The following is a 21,077-nucleotide window of genomic DNA, read 5'->3' as shown; positions in this document are numbered from 1 at the left end:
ACAACCCAAAGTTGCTAAGGAAGCCTCCTTTATCCTAAGGAAACAATCTAAAATTGAGTCTGAGCTTCTCATAGGCAATAAAAATCCTACAAATAAGATTACCCTGGTACAGGAAAGAGTAGAAGATCATTTCCCCTACTCTAACATTACTCTTGCATCATTATTTTCCAACAAGTTATTTCTCCATTAATACCATATACAAACAATTCAAAGTAAGCAAATGTATGAATTCTTAGTGTTAGTAAGCCTCATTACTGTACAAGAAATTTATCTGCATCCCAGCAAGGAAGAGGAACTTAACTTACTTATAAGAATTCCTGAATTCTTTACTGGGTCTTACAACAACTGGTAAAGACCAATTAGAATCATTAACAGATGCTGTATAAATGATCTAACTGAATAAATTTTGAGCAACACAATGCTGTGTCATGGAACCATTGTCCTAGCATTTCTCATGGACAACTGCTCATTTTACTGCCTCAGGACCAAGAATTTCAGAAGTCCTACGTTTTTCTCACATTTTTCCACACATACAACAGTTTTTCTATTGTTATTTACGCAGATAAAGAATCATTTATTTTTATTGCAGAAACCCGTTTAGGAAATTATAATGAATAATAAATTCCATTACATTCCGTAACATAGTGACACACATACAACTTTACACAATGAGAGTTTGATTCTGAGGTCCTTTGCTTTTGCTGAAATAAATGGAGATTTGAGAGTTGCAATCACATTGAATTTTGACATTAACTAGACTCGCTCCTTAATGGAACCGAGAGTCTACCATTTTCTGGAATGAAAAATATTCATTTGTGGGTTTTAAGGTTTTAAAGTACTTTGTTTAGAGGCTAAAGTTAGCTGTACTCATACCGATAGAAACAGAGACAGAAACAGTGATAGGAAAGTCCACACATGATTTTTTCCCTTGCCCTCTTGTCACCATCCTTTGTTTTTACTGCAAAACTCCATAGCTTGGCCAGCACTTGCAAGCAACTCTACCATGTTCCTAAGGCTTATGGGATCTCATCTTCTAGCCCAAAGCACATACAGCCAAGATCAGTGCCCTAACTTACAAACTGCACCCAGCCAGCAAAACCAGTCTTCAATTTACCACCATTTCAAATCCCGTTAGAAAACAGTGTTGTTCCTTAGATTATCTTATTACCACATTCTTTGTTTATGCCAGGCAGCTTCGTGGTACCTGCTGTTAGTGATCCTAGCACGGGTGTGCTCAGTATGTAGCTCATTTCTAACGTACAGAAATGAAGACTGTGACGGTAATGCTCATCCTCCCCTGACCATCCCCTAACAAAAATGTCACCCAAACCATCAATGCGAGTAGGTGGCAACTCAGACAACAGCTGTTTTGTGTCTGAAGGTCTGCAGCACACAATACCTCCTTCCTAGTGCAAGTGAACAGGTTACCTGAATCAGGTTGTTTGTTAATCGAACGAGGCTTGGTGTTACAGAAGAGTCTTTCAGGATGCTGTTGACTGATGATAATGAAGTATCTATTCCTGTGAGCAGCTGTGTTACCGTAGCAACCCACTCTTCTTTAACAGAGGCTGCTGTCATATTAATCATCTGCTGAATTGCTTCATTCAAGGCAACTTCTGAGCATTCAAAGCATTGCTTGTAATCTTTCAGTTTGAGCAGGGACTCCTAGGGAATGTAAATATGAAAAAAATCTATTATAAGAATGAAGGGCTTATTTTAAACCATGAATGCACAGCAGGGCAAAGTAACATATACAGTTAATGCGGTTACTTTAACGAAATGATAAGAGAACACCTTTAAATATGACATTATAAAAGGACAACAGGAGGTGCACGGACTCTGGATAACAAATATACAAACAGGATCTAAATTTCAAAAAATAATCACTGAATCTTTCTGCTTTAATAAGAGATACAAAGAGAAAAATGGAAAAAAAGAACAGGGAAGGGATGGCTGTAGGTCTAACATATGCAGTTGAATAGAGGCCCCTATAGAAACAGGGTTTGGATCTTTATGATCTTGTGCTACCATTTTATTATTTCATAAATAACAATATAGCAACTATACAGCTAGCATCATAGCAACATCCTCCTGTTTCTTTGTACTCTGCCAAGTTTGGGTCAGGAGATGGCATGGAGGCTGTAGGGTTTGGTTGCATCCAGTTAAAAGAGCATCAGTCTTTTTGGTGCAACCTTCCCCCTTAATACCCACCCCCCCCCTCCCCGAAATTGTTCTGACAGCTGAGCTCATCTGTATGCTTCCTTTCATACTGTCAAATGGACTATATTTATAGCAATCACACTGGATGTGTCTATCAATAGTTTGTCATTCATGCAGGACAGATACAATACACCATAAACTCACTAAATCATTCATAGGTTAGGTAAATTTAAAGTTTCAAAACAGTTGCAAATCACCACACAGTCAACATCAGCAAAAGCAGAAACTATTCACAGCAGATGCAGATAGCATGAATCCATCTGTAAGATGCCTCTGCAAATGATTCAAGTTTATTTGAATGTACATTTTTTCTGGACATTCCACAGCAGCCTCAGACATTTTAGTATCTTTAACCACATTCTCAGTTAGCAAAAGCTGGCATATTGCTAAAGCTGTTCAAATTAAAAGTCTGGTTCCATGTTCTGGTTAACGAGTCTTATTTACAAAACATTAAGATCCACTCAAGAAATCTTTTCATCCAGTTTTCAGGAACACATCTTAATTCCTTAATAAAAAGATCTTTGAAGAAGCAAAACAAACCTGTAGGAGAAGCAGCTGTGCTGGTCTCTCTGGTATGGATGTTACAAATTCCAGATGTTTTGCTCTGCCATAACCATTAAAGCATAATGTTGGACGAAGCAGATGCACCACTGCATTATAATCCCCTGCCTCATACAGTCGCTGGATCTCTTCCAAAGACTGGCATCTCTCCAGAGATTTTAGGTTCTTTTCAATCTGCAAACATCACAGATGGCATAATTCAACTTTCATTTTGTCTTCGCATACATTTGACTACTGACATTTCTCCTAGCAGTAAAGCTGTGTGAACGCCACAGCTACATACAGGAATGTAAACCAGGGAGAAAACATCTACCACGTAATATGTCACCCATTCCACAGATTTGTAATTATTATGCAGTATATGACTTTAGTGCTATAATTATTTTAGACTTTTTTGCCTCAAATCCCCAAATCACACATTTCTACACTGCAAAAACACATCCATCAAACAGATTTGAAAGAGAAGACTGCATCTCCTGTGTTGGGAGTTCATCCCCCAAAACAGCAATAGGAAGAATAGAAGAACATCCCTTTGCTTAAAAGTATATGTAAATTGTAATGTGGAAAACGCTGCTGAAGAAAACAGCTTATTTAGGCAAAGGGGAAATATATGTTTAGGAAAAGAAAATAAAACACTAATCTTATATTCTACCATTCTACATGCAGCTGCTCTAATATTTTTACTTTGCATAAAAGCAATTTTAAGTTGTACAGGACCAACAGAATCAAAAGGTGACTTTTTGAAAGCATTACAATGGCCCTGACATTATCATTGAACTATGAACCTGTCCTTTCACTCTTTGAAAAATTCTACGAGAGATGTGGTAATGTTCATCACAAATGTGCTAATTCATAGATGACCTTTGGAACTGGGAAGGATTGGAGTGGGGAGAACACACCTGCAAGTTAATTCTTACCTCTTCTAAAGAAACAACAGAATCAACATGTAGATTAGGTAACCGTATTATGATGCTGCATTCATTGCCAGCTTTAGCTTGCATTGTAGTGGAGCTCTGTAGCATTTCAGTGCAGATATCATAGTTTTCAAGTGCCTGTTCCATGTCTCCCTACAGAAACAGTACAGAGGAAAACAAACAAAAAACCCTAGAGTTCTACTTGCAGCAAGGGTTTCTAAAGCATATAGAAAGAAAATATTTCGACTCAATGCAGGCACTACCACTGCACATCCTCCCAAATAAAAAACAAATCCAATTGACAATCTCAAATTAAAAAAAAAAAAACAACAACCAGAAACAGCGTATCTTACCAGTGACTTTAGCTACGGGTAAAACAAATCAGGGAAATAGAATTCAGCTAGCATAAATATGAAATATTAATTTCGATTGCTAAAATCCCTTTCCTTTAAAAACATGGAGGAGTAAAACAGTATAAATAACTCTTCCATTTGTGCAAATAGAAACACTGAGTCAACAAGCATTCTTATATTATGCTAAGGGAATGCATTCTACTCGCTCTCTACAACTAAGAGTTGAGTGGTCAGGAGGGGAATGCAACTGCATGGGCAAAATGTAACTTGACAATGTAAAGGAAAAATGGCAGTAGCCATATAGGAACTCTCATTTTTCCCTCAGATTCATGAGAAAGGAATCCTTAGGTGCAAAAATAAAAACGGATGGAACTGGTTAGTTCACTTTGAAAGTGATTCCTGTTATTAGCTCATGATCGACTTAAACATAATTGATGCATAGAAAAACTCTTTGATGTTCTGATAAAGCAACACTTGGAGAGGAAAAGGTTTGGGATCAAGTAAAAAGTATCTTTCAAAGTATTCCCTCAGGTTTAAAACACTCTTTCAAAATCTGCATATTAAATTAAACATCTCCAAAAGAAGAATCATGCTACCTAAAAAAAGCCAAGTGGACAGTAATTTAACATAAGAGTCTGCTTCAGTTAAAAACTGCATTTTCAACTGCCTGGGATTTTGATAGCATTCACTAGTTCAGGTCCCCCAAAGAATCCATGTTCTGCAACTACACAATACTGCTCCAAATAACTTTGGCCCAAATACACTTTTTAGGCTGAACACAAGCTAATTTAAGCAAATACTAGATCTTAAATATATCTGAATAGTAGCTTTGCACATGAGACCTCCTACTTCATTTCTACATCTACCTTTAGGGATAGTTAATTATATTAAAAAGTAGAATCTAAGTAGTCACTAAGTTTTTATCTGATTTTATCCACATGTTTAAATGAACTGAGCTTCCCAGATCAGCTGTAGCTGGTATGATTTTAATTTGGTGAAAAGTTTCATTTGTTAGATCAAAAGTAAAACCAACCTGCAGTGCTAGAAAGCGAGCTTTCAGCCAGTACACCCGAGTGACAAACTCCATCCAGCCTTCCTCAAATAAATCCTTCTGTGAGGATGCAAATGACAGCTGCAACAGGTCTCCCAAGAAATGAATTCCTGGGAAGTCAGGGCCAAACTTTCCATTCACAGAGGCAGCAGGGCAATTTCGTGGAGAAACTGCAAATCAATTCATTACATTTTATCATAAACTTACTAGCATCCCATGAAAGGAGTCCCACATCCTAGTATTTCAACAGTATTTATCTGCTTTAAAACAACAAAAAGAAAATTATAGACCAATAAAATACAGATCTGAAAGAGATTAAGGAAAAAATAGGTCCAAAATCCAATGAATTCCTGGACACACTTCTTCATATAACTTGAGAGTTTTCAGAGTCTGAAGAAAGTAATATCCATTTCTTACCTGTAGAGCTCTTCCCCTTTGTTAGCAGCCACTGATCTAATTGCAGTTCCATGCAAGAAAGGCTCATCAACATCATATCCTTCAGAAAAAGCGTGGAGACAGCAAAAAAGAGTACGCAGGAAGAAATACATTAAAAGAGGAGTAAAAAACACCAAATTATTTGAAATTTACTTCAAAGAAAACCTTCATCTTATCGTCTTGGGATTTCTATCCCCAAGCTATGACTATTTCTTCCTCTGTCTAAAGGTGTATAATAGCATTTACAGATCAACAAGTACAAAACAAAACAATACTTAGAAGAAGCCTTAAAAAGAAAAATTAAAATCTCAGCTCATAGAAGAAGGCAGTCAAACAGCATTGCCTGAGGTTAAGGAAAAAGTGACATACCTATTTTTTTGTCTGCCTAAAATAACTTTGTATTTGTATTTATGTGAATTTGTATTCAATTGCTGAATCATGCTAAAAGCATGTTTCCAAAATATAGCAGAAGTATTGATACTTCAGAAACAAAAAGACTATATGCTGTAATTTTTTTCAGTATTTATCTCCATGAGACTGAGCATATACTCTAGTCTTATCAGCTTACTAATGCTTGCTGGATAAAGTTCAGGAGTACATTAAAAAAATCACATCACCATGGATCTCTGCCAGGTAGACTTGTGTAGTGAAGAATACACTATTTTCTGATTAAATACATAGGAAAAAGGGCTACAGGTCCAGCTGTTAAAAAAGGGTGCTTATGAAAAAGTTCAAAGTCTATACGCATTACCAGAATAGTCCTCTACAATCCTAAAAACATCGATTTCTTACACTTAGGATAGCTTGCAGATAAAGTTTAAAATAAATTCAAGGATGAAAAAGAACAGACAAGCATGAGGACAGTGATTTTTAACACTATAGCTACAAAACCTTGACTTTCTAGATCTTTCATACAAGCGAGCAGTTATGCAGCCATAATGAGAACCAAGGGAATACATTTATAAATATATTTATATTTGTTTAACAAAGAGGATATATTTATGGAAAATATACAGAAACATGAAAGTCACAGGATGTGTAAGAGATGTAACATTTGCTACCCAGCAATGCTTTTGTCTGTTTTGTAAATTAAGTCAATGGGACATAGTTTCCATAATTCAGTTTATTTGCAAAAGAAGTAGAAATACTCTTGATCTGAAAAACAGAGTATTTCAAACTGCAGTCATACTGCATCTCAGTCTGGTGACAAAACCAAACTTTGTGTCCTATCAGAACTAAAGGGAGGGAAGTGAAAAATAAAAGAGCAACAACAGAGTAAAGGACTAAAATATATTTACATCTGTAGAGTTTATATTACATCTATATGTGTGTGTGTATGTGTATATATACACACAGATTATGCATAAGGTATAGTTGCATATAACATTACCCATGCGTGTTCAGGAGATGAGGAACAATCTGTTATGCAAGCTGCAGCAAACCATAGTTTATAAAGCTTGGACATGCAGCTCCCCAGACTGAGCTAAGCAAAACCTGCATCTAGCTGCTTGGTTTAAGCTAGGTACTTCTGGTACACAGAGAGCAACACAGCAGCAAAGAGAAGCACAAGGAAAAGTGTTTCATACCTTGATATGCTGATTACTTGAGTCCCTCAGTAAGGGATTAGGAAGACTACTACTATGCTTTCTCCAGCTATTATAGATACTAAGGACCACCTCACATAAGCCAGGAGGCCATTTTACTAGAAACTTCTGGCTAATGACTTTCAGATATCTCATCATTAGCTCCAAGATCCCACCATTATTCAGATTATCCAGCAGAAATTCATGAACATCCTGTTTTTCTGGAAAGCAGATAAACACAAAGTCATACATGTTCAAGGTCAAGACAACCAACAATTTGAGATAAGTAAGTTTCAATAATGTTTTATGCACGAATATTGCAGCAGTTCTCCTGTGTTGCTAAGTTTTGCATTCCAATCTGTTCAAATGGGTAACTTCACACAATAGAGCTCTCACACACAGTAACTGAGCAGTCCCCAAGACTTAAAAAAAAAAACAAAACCACATACCTGTCACCAACTGAGATATTTCTATTCTTTCTAAAATAACATCTATTTCTCTATCTTCTAGATGTGATAGGAAAATACAGAACGTAAAGCACACGATATGGAAGAAACAACAGAGAAAGAGTAGGAGTTACAACAAAATCCTTACCAGATTCCATAAATGTTGTAGAATCAAATGACATTCTGTGTGGTCCAACATGCTGGAAATTCTCTTCTTTGATCTCTGACTGCACCTCATAGTTATTGAAAGCATCTTCCTCCTCCTCTGGATCTAACTTCCTTAATCTGTATGAAAAGGGAACAAAACACAGTATCAATAAAATCCTCATTCTTGCTTTCACTGGTAAATAAAACCTAAACATGGCACGTTGTGCATTTTTTAACATCGAAACTACATTAACTGAAGCAAATTTAGAGATTTATATCCAGCTCTCAAATTTTGTCAAAACCAGTATTATCTTATCTCACCCATTTTAACATCCGCATTGTCCTCTAAATCAGTTCCATACTGACAAAAGCCATCTTATTTATCAATTAATTTTTAGTTATTTTCATTTAAAACAATTTTATTAATGAATCACATCTGCTTAAAAAAATAACCTGGGTCTAATGGTTTTAATGTTGGGGCGTATCAATCAAACAAAACCCCAAACAGCTTTCTCTACTTAGCTCCTGATATTCTCATGATGAAGTTATTGCTGTACAGTACCTGGAAGGAAGGAATTTCACCAGCAGCTCTTGAAAGTCAACCTTCTCCTCTTTTTTACACTTGGTGTTCCGGACTCTAGCAGATCTCCTCTTCGCTGTTTCACCACTATCTTCTGTAATTCTCCTTCGCTTCACACCTTTCTTAGATTTATCACCTGCAGAGATGTCACCTAGAAACAGAATTGAAAACAAGTAATTATTAGTGGCTGGCCATTTATTTTATCCTCCAGCAACACCTGAGATTTGTTGGTATCCTTCTGAAGACAGTGCCAAAATCTTAAAATAATTTTCTTTAATCATTAATATGAACTGGCTGTGGCATCTTCCATAAAAATGCTGCTCTGAGGCAAGAAGCAGACTTACTGAAAATTCTGCATTTCATTATTCATTAGAATTCATTATTTAGTCTTCAAGAAGTTTCTAAACTGGGAATCAGAGGAGCCTGCCTTTAACTCCAGAAACACCTGTAAATTCCCATGAATATAAACCAAATACTGGTAACTCCTTGGCAATTTCAGCTATGTAAATACAGCTACAATGTAAACACTCAAGCCTCTTGCTCAGATTTCAAATCAATCTAGCTGACAGCTTGCTTCTCTCAGGTTCTTAATGTTACACATGAGCAGAATAATCCAGTCATCTTCTGTAATAGCTCATTCATTCTGAAGCACTCAAGACTCTTCACAACATTAAAAGCTTGATATGCATTACTGCTGGGATGAAGTCATGATTCTTCTAATCTTAAGGACTGAAAAACTGAAGTGTGAGCCTCCGTAGCACAAAACCAGAAAAAGTTAGATTTGTAATCTGAAACAATTGAGAAAAACAAATCAACCTGACTCTCAATTCAATTAGACAAAGAAGCAAGACCACTGTCCTGAACACTGGTCCTATGTCTTAGTCAGGAATCAATGACTTTCAGGCAGTTTAGGTGGCCTTCCTTTTCAAATGTGAAGGGTTAACAGAACTTACTTTTACAGAGCTCAACTTCACTTTTCCTACCATATGCTGAAAAGATTCAGAATCCACCAACATGCAGTTTAAAGACAGTATTCCCCAACAAATTCTGTAGTGCTTTTAATACCCGGGTAAGTAAGAAAAATATCTTGAATCTTAGACTGAAGTACCTTGCTCACCTACAGTAGTTCCTGGTTCTAATAAACTCTGACTGTGACTTGGAAAGTTGGGTGTCGTTGGTGTATAAGGTAATACAGGATCTGGTATTGTCACTACTGGATTAGTGCTGACAGGAGTTGGCTGAATAACACTGACAGGAGTAGAGGTAGGAGAAAGCATCACATGTTGAACTGGATCTCGGTATTCTGAGAGGTCAATTCTCTTTCCCAGACTGGGTCGAGGAGGGTCACACGTTGTGAGGTGGTGATACATGGCAAGTAAAGCTTCTCCTAAACACTTCCACCTGCATGTGGAAACACAACAGCATCACAACTTCATAAATTCTTGCCATATTATTTTCTAAATTAGCAAGAGCAGCTTTTCAGTGGGAGAGGAACATATCTGAGTGTCAAAATCCGTCCTGTGACTGAAAAGCTGGAGAGTATCCTCGTACGTTTCCTGTCACACGGACCATTAACAGTTCCAGGCCTGGAACAGAGGCTCTTAGGAGCTTTCATTCTAGAACACACCACTTAGAAAAACAAGAACAAAATGGGACAGCAGGCAAAAGATTTTCAGAGGAAGCTGGTGAGTTCATTGCAGTAGGAAGGAAATGCGAGTCGATAATGTGTCTAATCTCAAAAAATGGCTCTAACAAAAGAAGGCCTGTGAAGTAGTTGCTGAGCAAATTACACTGAACCCTAAAAAAAAGCAGTTTCAAAGGAACAATTTTCAGGCTCTGCATTCAGTCAGCAACAACAAAAGAACCTCACCCTTATCCACAGGTAGAAGCAATTTTTCTGCAACAGGACCTATGTGCAGAGTCCACTAATATTCCAGAAAAATGTGCAATTAAAAAACCAAAATAAAGCCCTATCTTTTGCGCTTTAATAAAGACATATATAGCAACTTAGTAATATCCTTACATCTTGCTGCAAATAATGAACTGTATTTTTTCTGAATTTCCATTATCCCAATAGTAAAGCCATTTTTTAAAAAGCTAAACTTACTTTGAAGTTCATATACAAAGTAGTCATATATGAAAAATCCAATAATACAGTTGTAATGGCTGCCAAAACATTCTTCACTAATATTTGTTTGTTTTTTACATTGCTGGTTTTAATTCAAAGGTTGAAAAGTGATAGATAGGGGGTTTATGCTTAAATCATAAGCACAGTGTCCTGGGTTCAGCAAACCAACCTAGAAACTCATAAAACATGAAAACACTGGGGGGTTTGTTTTTACAAGAAGAAAGGGTTCTGAAGATAGGTGAACCTCAACACAGTTTTCAGTCTAAGTGGCTTCAGAGGAACCTTTTAAAAAGAGAAAACAAAGACATACGTGAAAAAGGGAATTGGCTGGACCAGTCTGAGGTCTGGTTCTCTGTCACGTACTAGCAAAGCTTGTCTTTTCTTTCGTAATTCCAGTGCTTCATCTATGATTCTTCCCGTTTCGGCTGCACTCAAATTGACATTATGGATAGACATGTCACTAAGAAACAATAAGAAACGAAGACTGGTTAAAGTTTTTGTTTGCTGGTTGTGCTTTTGTTGTTTGAGTCCGCTGGGGTTTTTTAAGCCTCAGAAGATTAATTTGATATCTCTCTATACTGGAACAAAAATGATAGCGTTAAAACAAGCATTCAAATAACTATCTTACAAGCTTTATAGCATGCATATAGAAGCATGTACCCTCCAAAAATCTTTACTCTCTCTTAAAGATTAAAAAATAAAGGGAGATTGTTCTGTTCTGTTTTCCAAACACTGAGAAATGAAAGGGAAGTAGGAGGTTTTATTTTCTTTCTGGGAAAGACGTTTTCAGTTCAGAAAAAGATTGTATGGCTGAGAAATTCCTTTCATTCTAAAATATTATTCTGTGAAACTCACGTCATCACAAATAAAATTTGGAGTTGAAAATTGTCTTGTATAGTCTGAGTCTAGAAATTAATTTTTGCAAGTGAAGAATAATCCACTTTTTTCAGATATCTCAAGCCAGATACAAAACCCAAGTGGCCAAAACCACGCAATTCATTTTTAGAGCCAGATCTAAGGCAGCTTGATAAATCAGGGTCTCTCTAACTAAAGAGGGCTTCCTATTAAAGGTCCACTGCTATACATAGAATCCTAGAGCCTTAAAATTTGTTATCCTTTCTCTTCCCTATCTTCTAAATACTCTGTATTTTCACATTTTAGATATTGTTTTAATCTAAAACATCACTGGTTTTGATTGATTTATTGCATAACTGAAGGATGCACACTAGGATGTATGTTCCAATTACCACATACAATTTACACAGTGTACTGATGTTAGCTGCACATGCAATGACATTACACTCAGTGAGACTGAACCATGATTAAAAACTTAACTTCTCTTGAATTCTGTTGACCATCACCAGCAACATATTACAGTATCAGAAGCAGCTCTGATGCTGAATTATCAGTTAACTTAGATCCTGTACAATTTACAGGCCTCTACTTTCTTCTCCTACCTTCCTCCCACCCACTCCTACTACAAAAATCTACACAGAGACACTCTACTTAGCAGAGCTACATTAACCCAAACTTTTAGTGAAAGTTTTATGTACTGCAATAAAAAAGTAATAATAAAGGACTAATATCTCAAATATAATATTGTAAAATATTTTCAGAGTTGCAGTGGTGTGAAAGCTTAATAACTAAGAATTTCTGCATCTTGGTACTAATGAAACATAGAAAGTGTTCTGACTGTATTCACTTGTCAATAAAAATCAGTAATACTTCCTGAAACTTACTGAAATGAGAAAAGTATTAAGTTCCAAATTTGTAAGTGCTTGGAAAAGTAGTAACATGTGTGGGGTTTGGGTTGGTTGGTTTGGGGTTTTTTTAATTAGAAAAGAAAAACTGAAATGCATACTGCAGATATCAGCTGCAAATAAGCAAAACGAAACAAAGGAAGATGATTACAAGAGATCTGGGTATGAAAATAAGTGAGCAATAGCAAATGGACTTTCTGTCTCTTTCTACCTCCCTCCAAAAGTAATTACTGAAGAACATTCTGTCAGCAGCCCCAACAGTTAACATTGATTTATCATTTAGAAGACAGGTCAGCAAGACACTGTTGTAGCTTAAAAGCGTTCTATCTCAACAGCTTTCCTGAACTACCCCAAAGCCAAAATTTACACTCCAAATGCTGCACATACTATAGAATGACATTCACCATTTGAGGAACATCCTTAAGGAATCTTTCCGAAGGCAAGGTTGCTCCTCAAAGATCTTCTCCTTCAGAACCAATCCTTTACTATATAGACAGTCTTTCTCCAGAGCTTTGCAGATAAAGTACAAACATGCTGACAGAGAAATAGAAATTGAATAGTCAGTGACTGCTTTGATTCATTCAAAAGCTCCCATTTCTGGGCTTCGTATACACCACAGAATTCCAGCTAAATATGACATTCACATAAATTAGACCAATAGCTTTGAAACATGCCAAATGCTTACATTCATACAGCTAAAATAACCTACAATGTCTTCCCAAGTATTATATCCAGAAGAAGGGTACCATTAATTTTAAACAATGTTTGCAGTGTATCTTTTATTTACTTTCAGGACTCTGTTCCTGTACAAAAGAAATTAGAATCATAAAGCAGAATCCTAGCCATTTACCATTCTCATGTTACCAAATGTCTGAACTTCAGATTCCATTAGTGGAACAAGCAATATATCACACCAGTTTTCTGCTTGCATGGGCAATCAAGTGAAGAGATTTAGGACTATTCCAGAGGGCTGAACCTAAGGGATCAGATGCAGTGTTTCTGCCATCTTACAGCTTCTCTCACAAACTTCTTTTGAATCAGTTCATCCACTAGATGTTACTCAAATGTAAAATCTTGGTGTCTCTTGTATCAACTGCTCTAACTACAATTAATCATACTAGGCTGTGAAGTATGATTGCAGTTTCATAAACAAACCCTAGAACTATGTAGCTGGAAATGCCCAGAAAAACAAAATCAACATATATGCAAGAGAAAAGTCTAAAGAGAAACTTCTTGCGAACACTCTGATCTAAGAGGCCACAAGCATTTATTTTTAGGGTAGCCAGAATTGATACAAACCACCATACTTCAGCATGAAATTACAAAATCTCTATCATAAGGTCACTATCATAACCTAAGGTACTGCTTACACAAGACACACTTTCTCCTGCACAACTGCATCATTACAGGTTTTTACTGATACGTAAAAATTACACTATCTTGACAACTTTTTTTTGTGTACTGTACTTACTTGTGTAGTCACTGAGTGTGTACAAGATCGTGATAAGATTATCCAAACAAGGCCAGTGATCAGGATTACACCTGAGACCTTCTTCAAAAGCATGACGAGCCAAAGGCAGTCGGATTAGTTTGATTGCCACACAGCCAATTTTATACCATAGGTTGACATCAGTAGAGTCTAGCATCACAGCCTAGAAAGCATAACAAACACCATTATTCACATTTCAGACATGCATATTCACTTGTCTACAGGGACTGGCACTGCTTTAGTTTTTAGCAGGCTTGCTACTGATTCGGGAACTGACTGGTAGACCAGTTATCATATATAATGTCAGCAACTACTCAGAATTCAGACATACATTCAAGTGATGTATGCTGAAAGGTGTACATCTATATTTTGGCAAGTATTTGCAGACATTGAGGCTCCAGTGTTTTATTTCAGCTGTACTGTACCTCCAAGTAAAACTCCATGGCTGTCTCTAAGTCATCGCGTTGTGCTGCCAACTGTGCTAGGTTTTTATAGGTGGAATATTTTAACATCAAGCCTGGATGTTTCAGTCCTTCTTTCTCATCACCAGAAAGAACTGCCTAGAAATGATAAAATAAATGCAACGTGGGCATCGGGAATTAGACATCACACAAGTAAAAAGAACAGCAAACTATTTGCCAATTGATAACACTGATATCCCTCAACTAGCCAGAAAGAAATGAAATAATATCAAATAAAGCCAGTTTCTAGAGTTTCATTCTCTAAAGGTCACTGACCTCTCGCAGAAGACGAATCTCAAGCAGCTCATGATAAGCTTTTGCAGACTCTTCAAATCGGTCATGTTTCTGAAGGTCCAAAGCTTTGTGGTACAAAGCAAAAGCTTCTGCTTCCTGTGGTTTAAAAAAACAGAACCTATTTTGTAGAGCAACTTTATTAAATATAATTAAAAAAAATGTGAGTTTACTTACCTGGGCTTCTTTTGTCTGTGTCTTATGACTCTTAAAGGTACCTTCGTAGTCATCCTCAATTGCGGAGCTCGCATTCAATGCTGCAATTCGGATCTAGAATGACAGTCGAGATGCAACAAGAAATGTTACAGCTACAAGTGTGCCTTCGCAAAGTCAAGTTTTCTCTATTTTTACTTTACTTGGTAAATGGACAATACTGAGAGATCTCTACATAAAGTTACAAGAACTGTAATGTCATCACTAATTGCAAACAATGAAACTTCAAAATTATTTCTCCCATTAAATCAGCTGAAAAAAACCTCAAAATTTCAAGTGTCTTGCAAGTAACAGTTTCCCCAGAACAGACAATTACAGCAAACTGTTTTCAAATTCTTTAATAAGAATAACCACAATCACTCCAAACCCAATGTTCTTAATATGCCAATTTAGTCTTAGTCCTGGGGAAAGAGAAAAATTTCTATTTTATTTCTACCAAACCATCTCAAAAAGCATCTCAGTAAGCACTTACCATGTTCTCAGCTGTTCTCACTGTCTTTTCTCCAGGATTAGGACGAAAGGCCTAACACAAACAGGTCTGGAAAGCAAACAGGGTTAGAATATTTATTTTGTCCATAAAGGAAGCATTCAGAAATAAAAGACAGGCTGGGAATACTTTAATCAACAACCAATTAACTGCCCTATGTCACCACCACCCCCCATGCCAAGGGATAAATTGCCCTATAATGTAGGAACAATAATATTAAAGTGAATTTTAATAGAGGCAGAGAGCAAAATACAAATTTAAGCACATGCATTACTTCAGGATGACTTTCGAGACCCTAGTCCTGGTGGTGAGGTGGGAGTGGAAGTATTTGCAATGTAATCACGCCTAAAAGATTATTCAGTTACTGCAAAATACTTAATAAACATACATTATATTAACAACATTACAACATGAATCCTTTTAATGACAAAGGTGAAACCAAAAAAAGCTTCTGACATTTTCTGAGCATGAACCATTATTGCTTATGAGTTTATCTTAAGTTACATTACAAAAATAAAATTAGAATCCTTCCTGCACCTTTTACCTGTAGCACAAACCAGAGTGCACTCTCAGGCCTGGATACCACAGCATTTATGGATATTTACAAAACAGGAGGGAAAACATAGAAGGTTATCTGTGTCGGACTGACTTTGCAGCAGGGTAGAGCAGCTGGTCAACCTACTGCTCAAAATACTGCCTGTGCCTGGAAATTCCTCTGATTAAAAATGTTTCTATCACTGCTATCCCTGCTAGAACAGAACCAGTGTTTATAACACACTTGTCTCTTCTGAGTGTAGACCACCTTCTAAGGCAAAAGCAAGTTCTTAGACCTCTTAGATATATACAAACAAAAGAAACTGAACTTATGTTCTATTACCTTCCTGAAACTTTATGTTAGTAAAGGCAAAAAAAATGACAGTTCTGTGCTGCTTTTTAAGAAAAGCTTCACTGCTACATCACAAAACCTTCCCATCAACTCAAACAAAAAATGTGACATGCATAAGACAGGCTAAAAACAGTCTTTAATATTGGAGGCCACATTAATAGAAGAGTAAGTCCAGAATTAACCACAGCAGGAAGCAGTGGGAGTTTTGAACTGTAAGCTGAATTAGCTCATACATCATCATGATTAGTTCTGCATGTAGCGAAAATAATGCTTTGACAGGGTCTCATTCATTCAGCAATGGTATTTTGCTTGCCCATGCACCACTTACTTTCCTCACTTGCAGCTAAACAGACTGACAACTGCACAGCAATAAAACATTTTTCTCCTTAAGTAAATAAACATTAATAAAACCTCAAATCTCTTTCAAGAGAAGCATTCCTGGTCTGCTTTGCTAATGGAGAAAATGCATGCACAGGGATTAATGGCTATGTCCTTCAGAAATATTGAACATCCCAGGTGTTGACAGGAAGTGTGGATGCTTATTGCATCTAAATAAATTAGACTGTATGATTAGACGATATCAACTACATATTTAACCCGAGTGGTTTTAAGTTCACTTACAGATACACCTATATTCAGAAATCGCTGAAGTCTTTTGCTGAATCCACATAATCTTGCTCAAGGCAGCAGAGGAACTCAACAGGAGAGGGACTACAGTCAAGAGTTTACTTCTGCCAGTGAAACTGCAGCTACAGAAAAGGTGGGGAAACAGTTTTAATTCCACTTTATATCTCTACAGAGAGTTTGTAACAAGTATTTAGCACCTTTCCTCTCTGGGGTTCACAAGCTGAGCGCACATAACCAAACAGAACAGTGTAATGCTTTTGAGAAACAGGGCAATGACATTGCCTCCACACAGCTTTTGTACCTGTGTGTCAGGCAGGTGGGGAGCTGTTTCATCTCTTTTTTTTACACTGTCCATGGTTGCTAACGTAACTGTGGACCGAGTTACCACAGTACTGTAACATCTAGGAATAAAGCATGTCACTACAAGCACTTCCAGAGGAACCAGCTACGTCAATTAAGCAGGGAAAAAAAAGAAATAGTCTTTAATATAGAGTATTATAAACTGGGTTGAACTTTTTTCAGCTACAGGAGGGTCTCAGCTGATCCATCTGTGGCTATGACAGGTGGGCACGTCCTCAAAAGGCAACAATACCTCTTTAAAGCCTTTTGCATTCAAAATCTTGTCTCCTTTTACCTCAGTAGTTTAAAACCTCGTTAAAAATGTCGACGGTCTGCTCCGTTTCCGGAGCTTGTGCGATTCCCAACTTCAAGATAAGAAACAAAGGGAGCGACTTGGGCTTTCCTGGCTTTTGTTGTTGTTGCTACACTTGGGATCCATTCACTGCAAATACACATTTGTTTCAAAATAAAACCACCCTATTTTTATTTCGGGTTTTGTTTTTAACGGGGCAAAGATCCCCTCCGCCGCATTTTAGCAAAAGCCGCTTTTACCGAAATACGGTCATTTTCCGCAAAGAGGAGCGGGGACGCCTGTCACTCCGCTTGCCGGGCTCCACGTCCCAGCGGGCGGCACAAAAGGCCGGGAGGAGGCGAGGGAAGGAGCGAACCCACGTTCGCCCCTCACCGTGGCTCCACGGAGGCGAGGGCCGACCCCGCCGCGCCGGGCTCTCGCAGCAGGGGAAGGGCCAAAGCCCCGGCAGCCCCTGAAGCCCCTCCACGGTGCTGCGGCGGACGGGACACTCACCTCGCAGGGCCGCCCCGGGATGGCGGCGCAGGGCGGGGAGCGGCCGCCGCGGGGCTCCCGGCGCGGCTCCCTCAGGCGAGCGGCGGCTCCCCGGAGACACGGCCCCACCGGCGGTCTCCACGGCAACCCCCGCCGGAGCCCCGGAGACCCGCGCGCCAACAAAAAGGCTGCTCATTGGCAGAGCAGCTGCCTCCATTGGCAGCCAATGGGAACGCGGGGAACAGGAAGGCGGGGCGGGTCGCGGTTGGAGCTGGAGGTGACAGGGGCGGAGGGCGCTGTTCCCGGTGGCGTGGAGCAAACGCTCGAATGGCGTCGCAATGGGCTTGGAACGCATCCTAAAACTGCTGTTTTATCCCTAAAACTTCCCGTGACTTGGGGTGGAAAAGTGCTTTTTTGCCCCAGGGAGGTGGAGGTGTTTGTGTGGTGGCGGCAGGACGGTGCGAGCAGTGACTCGAGCCAGACCGTAACTGCAAAACAGCTCCTTGTACAAACAATTGTATTTAAATGTTGAGGTGATGACATTGCGGTGAGCCTGAAAGACAAGGTGTGACAGCCGCAGCCCTACCGGAGCCCTGGTGCAGGCACAATGTCCAGGCAAGCCCTGAGCAGACCTAGCACACCCAGGCCTCGCACCATCTGCAAGGTACAGCCACAGCTTAGATGGCACCTCTCGTTATGAGTCACATCACACTGATGAAGTTCAGCTTGTGCTCAAGCGTTTCACTGACCCAGCATTTACTGCTAGAAGGATGAACTCCAGGGTCTGTTTGTGGGTGAAAACAATGCCCCCATCTTTCCGTTGTGGCAAAGTACAGGCGGTGTTGCCGTGAACAGCAGCATCAGACTGTTGTACCCACGGAATAACCTCTGAAGCCATCACGATTCTGTAATACATGTCTGTCAGGGGTGCCCTTCAGCGTGCTCATGTACATACATAGAAAGACCTTCTGCAGTTCAAAGGTCGGAAGCTAGGAAATGGTTAAACCACGTTCAAAAGTGGCTCTTTACCTTTGAATTTGCAAATATGCCCGCACAGAGCTCTCAAACAACAGAGGTCATTTCTGGAAGCAGAAATCCTGGTTAACCTTAGGAGGTTAAACCTGGGAAGTTAGAGTCTGTACAGCAGTAAAAAGATCTACTATAGCTGGGGGATGTTAAGTCCAGATGGTAAGCAGACCCCATCCAATGCTGGAAGCCAATAAACTGACACTTACCAAAAAGAGGCTTTTATATGTTTTATTAACTAGATCAGGTTTAACGTGTGTCCTCCCCCAGCCTGACACACAAACTGGTGTTTGGTGTTATATTCCTGACTTTTGCAAACACAGGTGTTTACGCTGCATAGGGAACAACTAACTGCAAATGGTAATTAGAAGGAATATTTTCAACTAGCTCAAGTCCTCAAGTCTCAAATAAAACTGCAGTCAGAATGGCAGAGCGGCACAGGAGCATCCTCCAGCCTTGTGTTCCCATGGACACTTTTATGTTCCAAGGGCGGGCTCCCAGTTCCTCTGAGCTCCCCGTCTGCAACCTGACCGAGTCACAAAGTGGCTGGTAGGGGTCTGAAAACACTGAGAAGTGTTCTCATTACCAGTGGAAGACGGAGATAACATTAGACATAAAAAATACTGTGCTTTTGTTTTACTAAAATGCCTCATGTATTTCAGTTATAAAGTGAGGGAGCATATGGGTCCTAAAAACCTAAAACGCTTCCCCACAGGGACAGTGAGCTGAAAACACCAGCCACGGAAGACAGCGAGATGCTGTATGATCCCAAAACTCCACACCAGGAGAGCCTTTGGGATACGAGACAGGCTTGAGACAAAGACCTTGAATTATTTCAGTAACGTTAATACAGTTGATCATCCCGCTCTTCAGCTTTGTGTGCACAGGATGCAAAGACAAAAGCGAATTACACAGGTGAAGTGCAGAGCTACACAGATTTGATCATAAGAGGAAACAATCAGATGGAGCTGGTAATCTCTAGGTTATCTTCATCATTGCTTTGTTCCATCGGCTGCTCAAGGGTATCACAGGAATGTCATGACTGTTCTGTTCTTGCCAATCTGCCAGGGCTCCAGTGGGTAAAAGCGGATGAAAATCCTTTTCGGGTACAAAAGCAAAAATGCAGTGGACAAGAAACATTAGTTTACAGTTAGATATTATCCCTGCCCAGTTTGCAACAAGGTAGGAAATCTGCACGATGTTCTCACTGTCTCACACTTCACGGTGTTAATTTAACAGACGCAAAAATAAACCATGTGCGAGCAGGGTACAAACAGATGCCAGACCTCATCCACACAAACCAAAAAGGAGATTGAATTTCAACACTGCTTATACAAGATACTTGCTCACAAGGACCCATGCAGCTCTTAATCTCTGTCAGGTATTTACCCTGACAAGAAGCAGGGAAATGCTATTACTCACCTTGGGAAGACAGGGAAGAGGGGCAGAGAGGGACATGGCTTACCTTCAGGACAGCCATTTGGCACGGCAACCTGTTCCCATGGGGGTTTTGCACCAGTTACAGCAACTGGAACTACTCATCTTCAGAGAACAGTAACCCAGGCTGCGCAACGACTGCAGACTGGTCCATAGTTTTATCTGGACCCAAACCACGTCTGGGATTTGGCATTCATGAGCACTCTCTGTTTGCTCGCCTAGTCTAGGCTCTGTTACGCTTTAACCTCACAGAGGACATGGGAACCTACTTCCTCATTACTTTGTGCACCCGTCTGTACGGTTTGCTGTGTTTCACACGTTCAGAAGGGACAGAGCAGAGGCGCTCGCTCTGCCCCCGGGCCAGGCGCGGTGCCTCTCACCTCGGGGCGCCGGAGCCCGCGGGCCGGCACAGCCCCCGTCCCCGCAGCACCCCCGTCCCGCCCGCACTCACCGCTCGGGGCCGAGGCCCAGCTGCGCCGTCAGGACATCGAAGAAGCGGGCGCTGTGCCGCTGGTTCTGCTCCGCCGAGCCCACCACGCCGATGGAGGAGACGAGCAGCTGCGCGCAGGGCTCGCCCGAGCCCGCCAGCACCATGGGCAGCCCGCTCCGCACCGTCACGTTCACCCGCTGCGGGCACAGCCATCGTCAGGCCCCGGCTCCCCCCCCCTCCCGCCGCCGCTGCCCCGGCCCCTCGCTCACCTCCGCCGGCTTGCCCAAGATGTCTGCGGCGGCCGCGCACAGGTCCTGGGCCAGCGCCGGGGGCAGCCGCCCGGCCGGGAGGTTGGTGTCGAGCTCCAGGAACGGCATGGCCCCGCGCTACGGTACAGCGCGCCCGCACCGCCACCGACCGGCCCGGCCC

General features: G+C 40.1%; 2 protein-coding genes across 7 annotated transcripts in view; both read right to left on the bottom strand.

Annotated features, from left to right (window-relative positions):
* The window catches only part of CABIN1 (calcineurin binding protein 1), a 108,805-nt gene extending 90,894 nt beyond the window's left edge, over positions 1-17,911 (bottom strand). For 3 of the 6 annotated variants that reach the window (XM_057411383.1, XM_057411388.1, XM_057411386.1), the window contains exons 1-17: positions 17,777-17,911; positions 15,105-15,170; positions 14,597-14,689; positions 14,405-14,518; positions 14,093-14,227; positions 13,650-13,830; positions 12,583-12,712; positions 10,729-10,878; positions 9,399-9,691; positions 8,273-8,441; positions 7,712-7,848; positions 7,121-7,338; positions 5,517-5,595; positions 5,082-5,269; positions 3,699-3,848; positions 2,761-2,955; positions 1,429-1,665 (exon numbers count right to left, since the gene is read on the bottom strand). In XM_057411383.1, coding sequence (XP_057267366.1) covers positions 1,429-1,665; positions 2,761-2,955; positions 3,699-3,848; positions 5,082-5,269; positions 5,517-5,595; positions 7,121-7,338; positions 7,712-7,848; positions 8,273-8,441; positions 9,399-9,691; positions 10,729-10,878; positions 12,583-12,712; positions 13,650-13,830; positions 14,093-14,227; positions 14,405-14,518; positions 14,597-14,689; positions 15,105-15,107 — 2,472 coding nt within the window. In that variant the 5' untranslated portion in view covers positions 15,108-15,170; positions 17,777-17,911. Of the gene's footprint in view, positions 1-1,428; positions 1,666-2,760; positions 2,956-3,698; positions 3,849-5,081; positions 5,270-5,516; positions 5,596-7,120; positions 7,339-7,711; positions 7,849-8,272; positions 8,442-9,398; positions 9,692-10,728; positions 10,879-12,582; positions 12,713-13,649; positions 13,831-14,092; positions 14,228-14,404; positions 14,519-14,596; positions 14,690-15,104; positions 15,171-16,626; positions 16,734-17,776 lie in introns of those variants that run through there. The other 3 variants (XM_057411385.1, XM_057411387.1, XM_057411384.1) reach the window with 2 other exon arrangements.
* Positions 17,912-18,998: 1,087 nt separating this feature from the next.
* Positions 18,999-21,077, bottom strand: LOC130600237 (D-dopachrome decarboxylase-like). Its single transcript, XM_057411353.1, has 3 exons — positions 20,918-21,077; positions 20,670-20,845; positions 18,999-19,879 (listed from the first exon to the last, which is right to left on the bottom strand). Exons 1-3 carry the CDS (start codon positions 21,023-21,025, stop codon positions 19,807-19,809), a joined length of 357 nt encoding a protein of 118 aa, XP_057267336.1. The 5' UTR covers positions 21,026-21,077; the 3' UTR covers positions 18,999-19,806.

This window comes from Pezoporus wallicus, unplaced genomic scaffold, assembly GCF_028554395.1.
Source record: "Pezoporus wallicus isolate ANWC-B61680 ecotype Strahan unplaced genomic scaffold, APGP_CSIRO_Pwel_v1 contig_6401, whole genome shotgun sequence".
Taxonomy (NCBI): Eukaryota; Metazoa; Chordata; class Aves; order Psittaciformes; family Psittacidae; genus Pezoporus; species Pezoporus wallicus.
Note: the sequence above shows the minus strand (reverse complement) of the source record. Positions and strands in the feature narration are given on the sequence as shown.

Excerpts from the sequence above, each read along its gene's own strand:
- LOC130600237 (XM_057411353.1), bottom strand. The coding sequence starts at position 21,025 with ATGCCGTTCCTGGAGCTCGACACCAACCTCCCGGCCGGGCGGCTGCCC. Across the intron at positions 20,846-20,917 it reads TCTTGGGCAAGCCGGCGGAG|CGGGTGAACGTGACGGTGCG; the intron begins GTGAGCGAGGGG and ends CTGTGCCCGCAG. Across the intron at positions 19,880-20,669 it reads CTGGGCCTCGGCCCCGAGCG|GATTTTCATCCGCTTTTACC; the intron begins GTGAGTGCGGGC and ends GTACCCGAAAAG.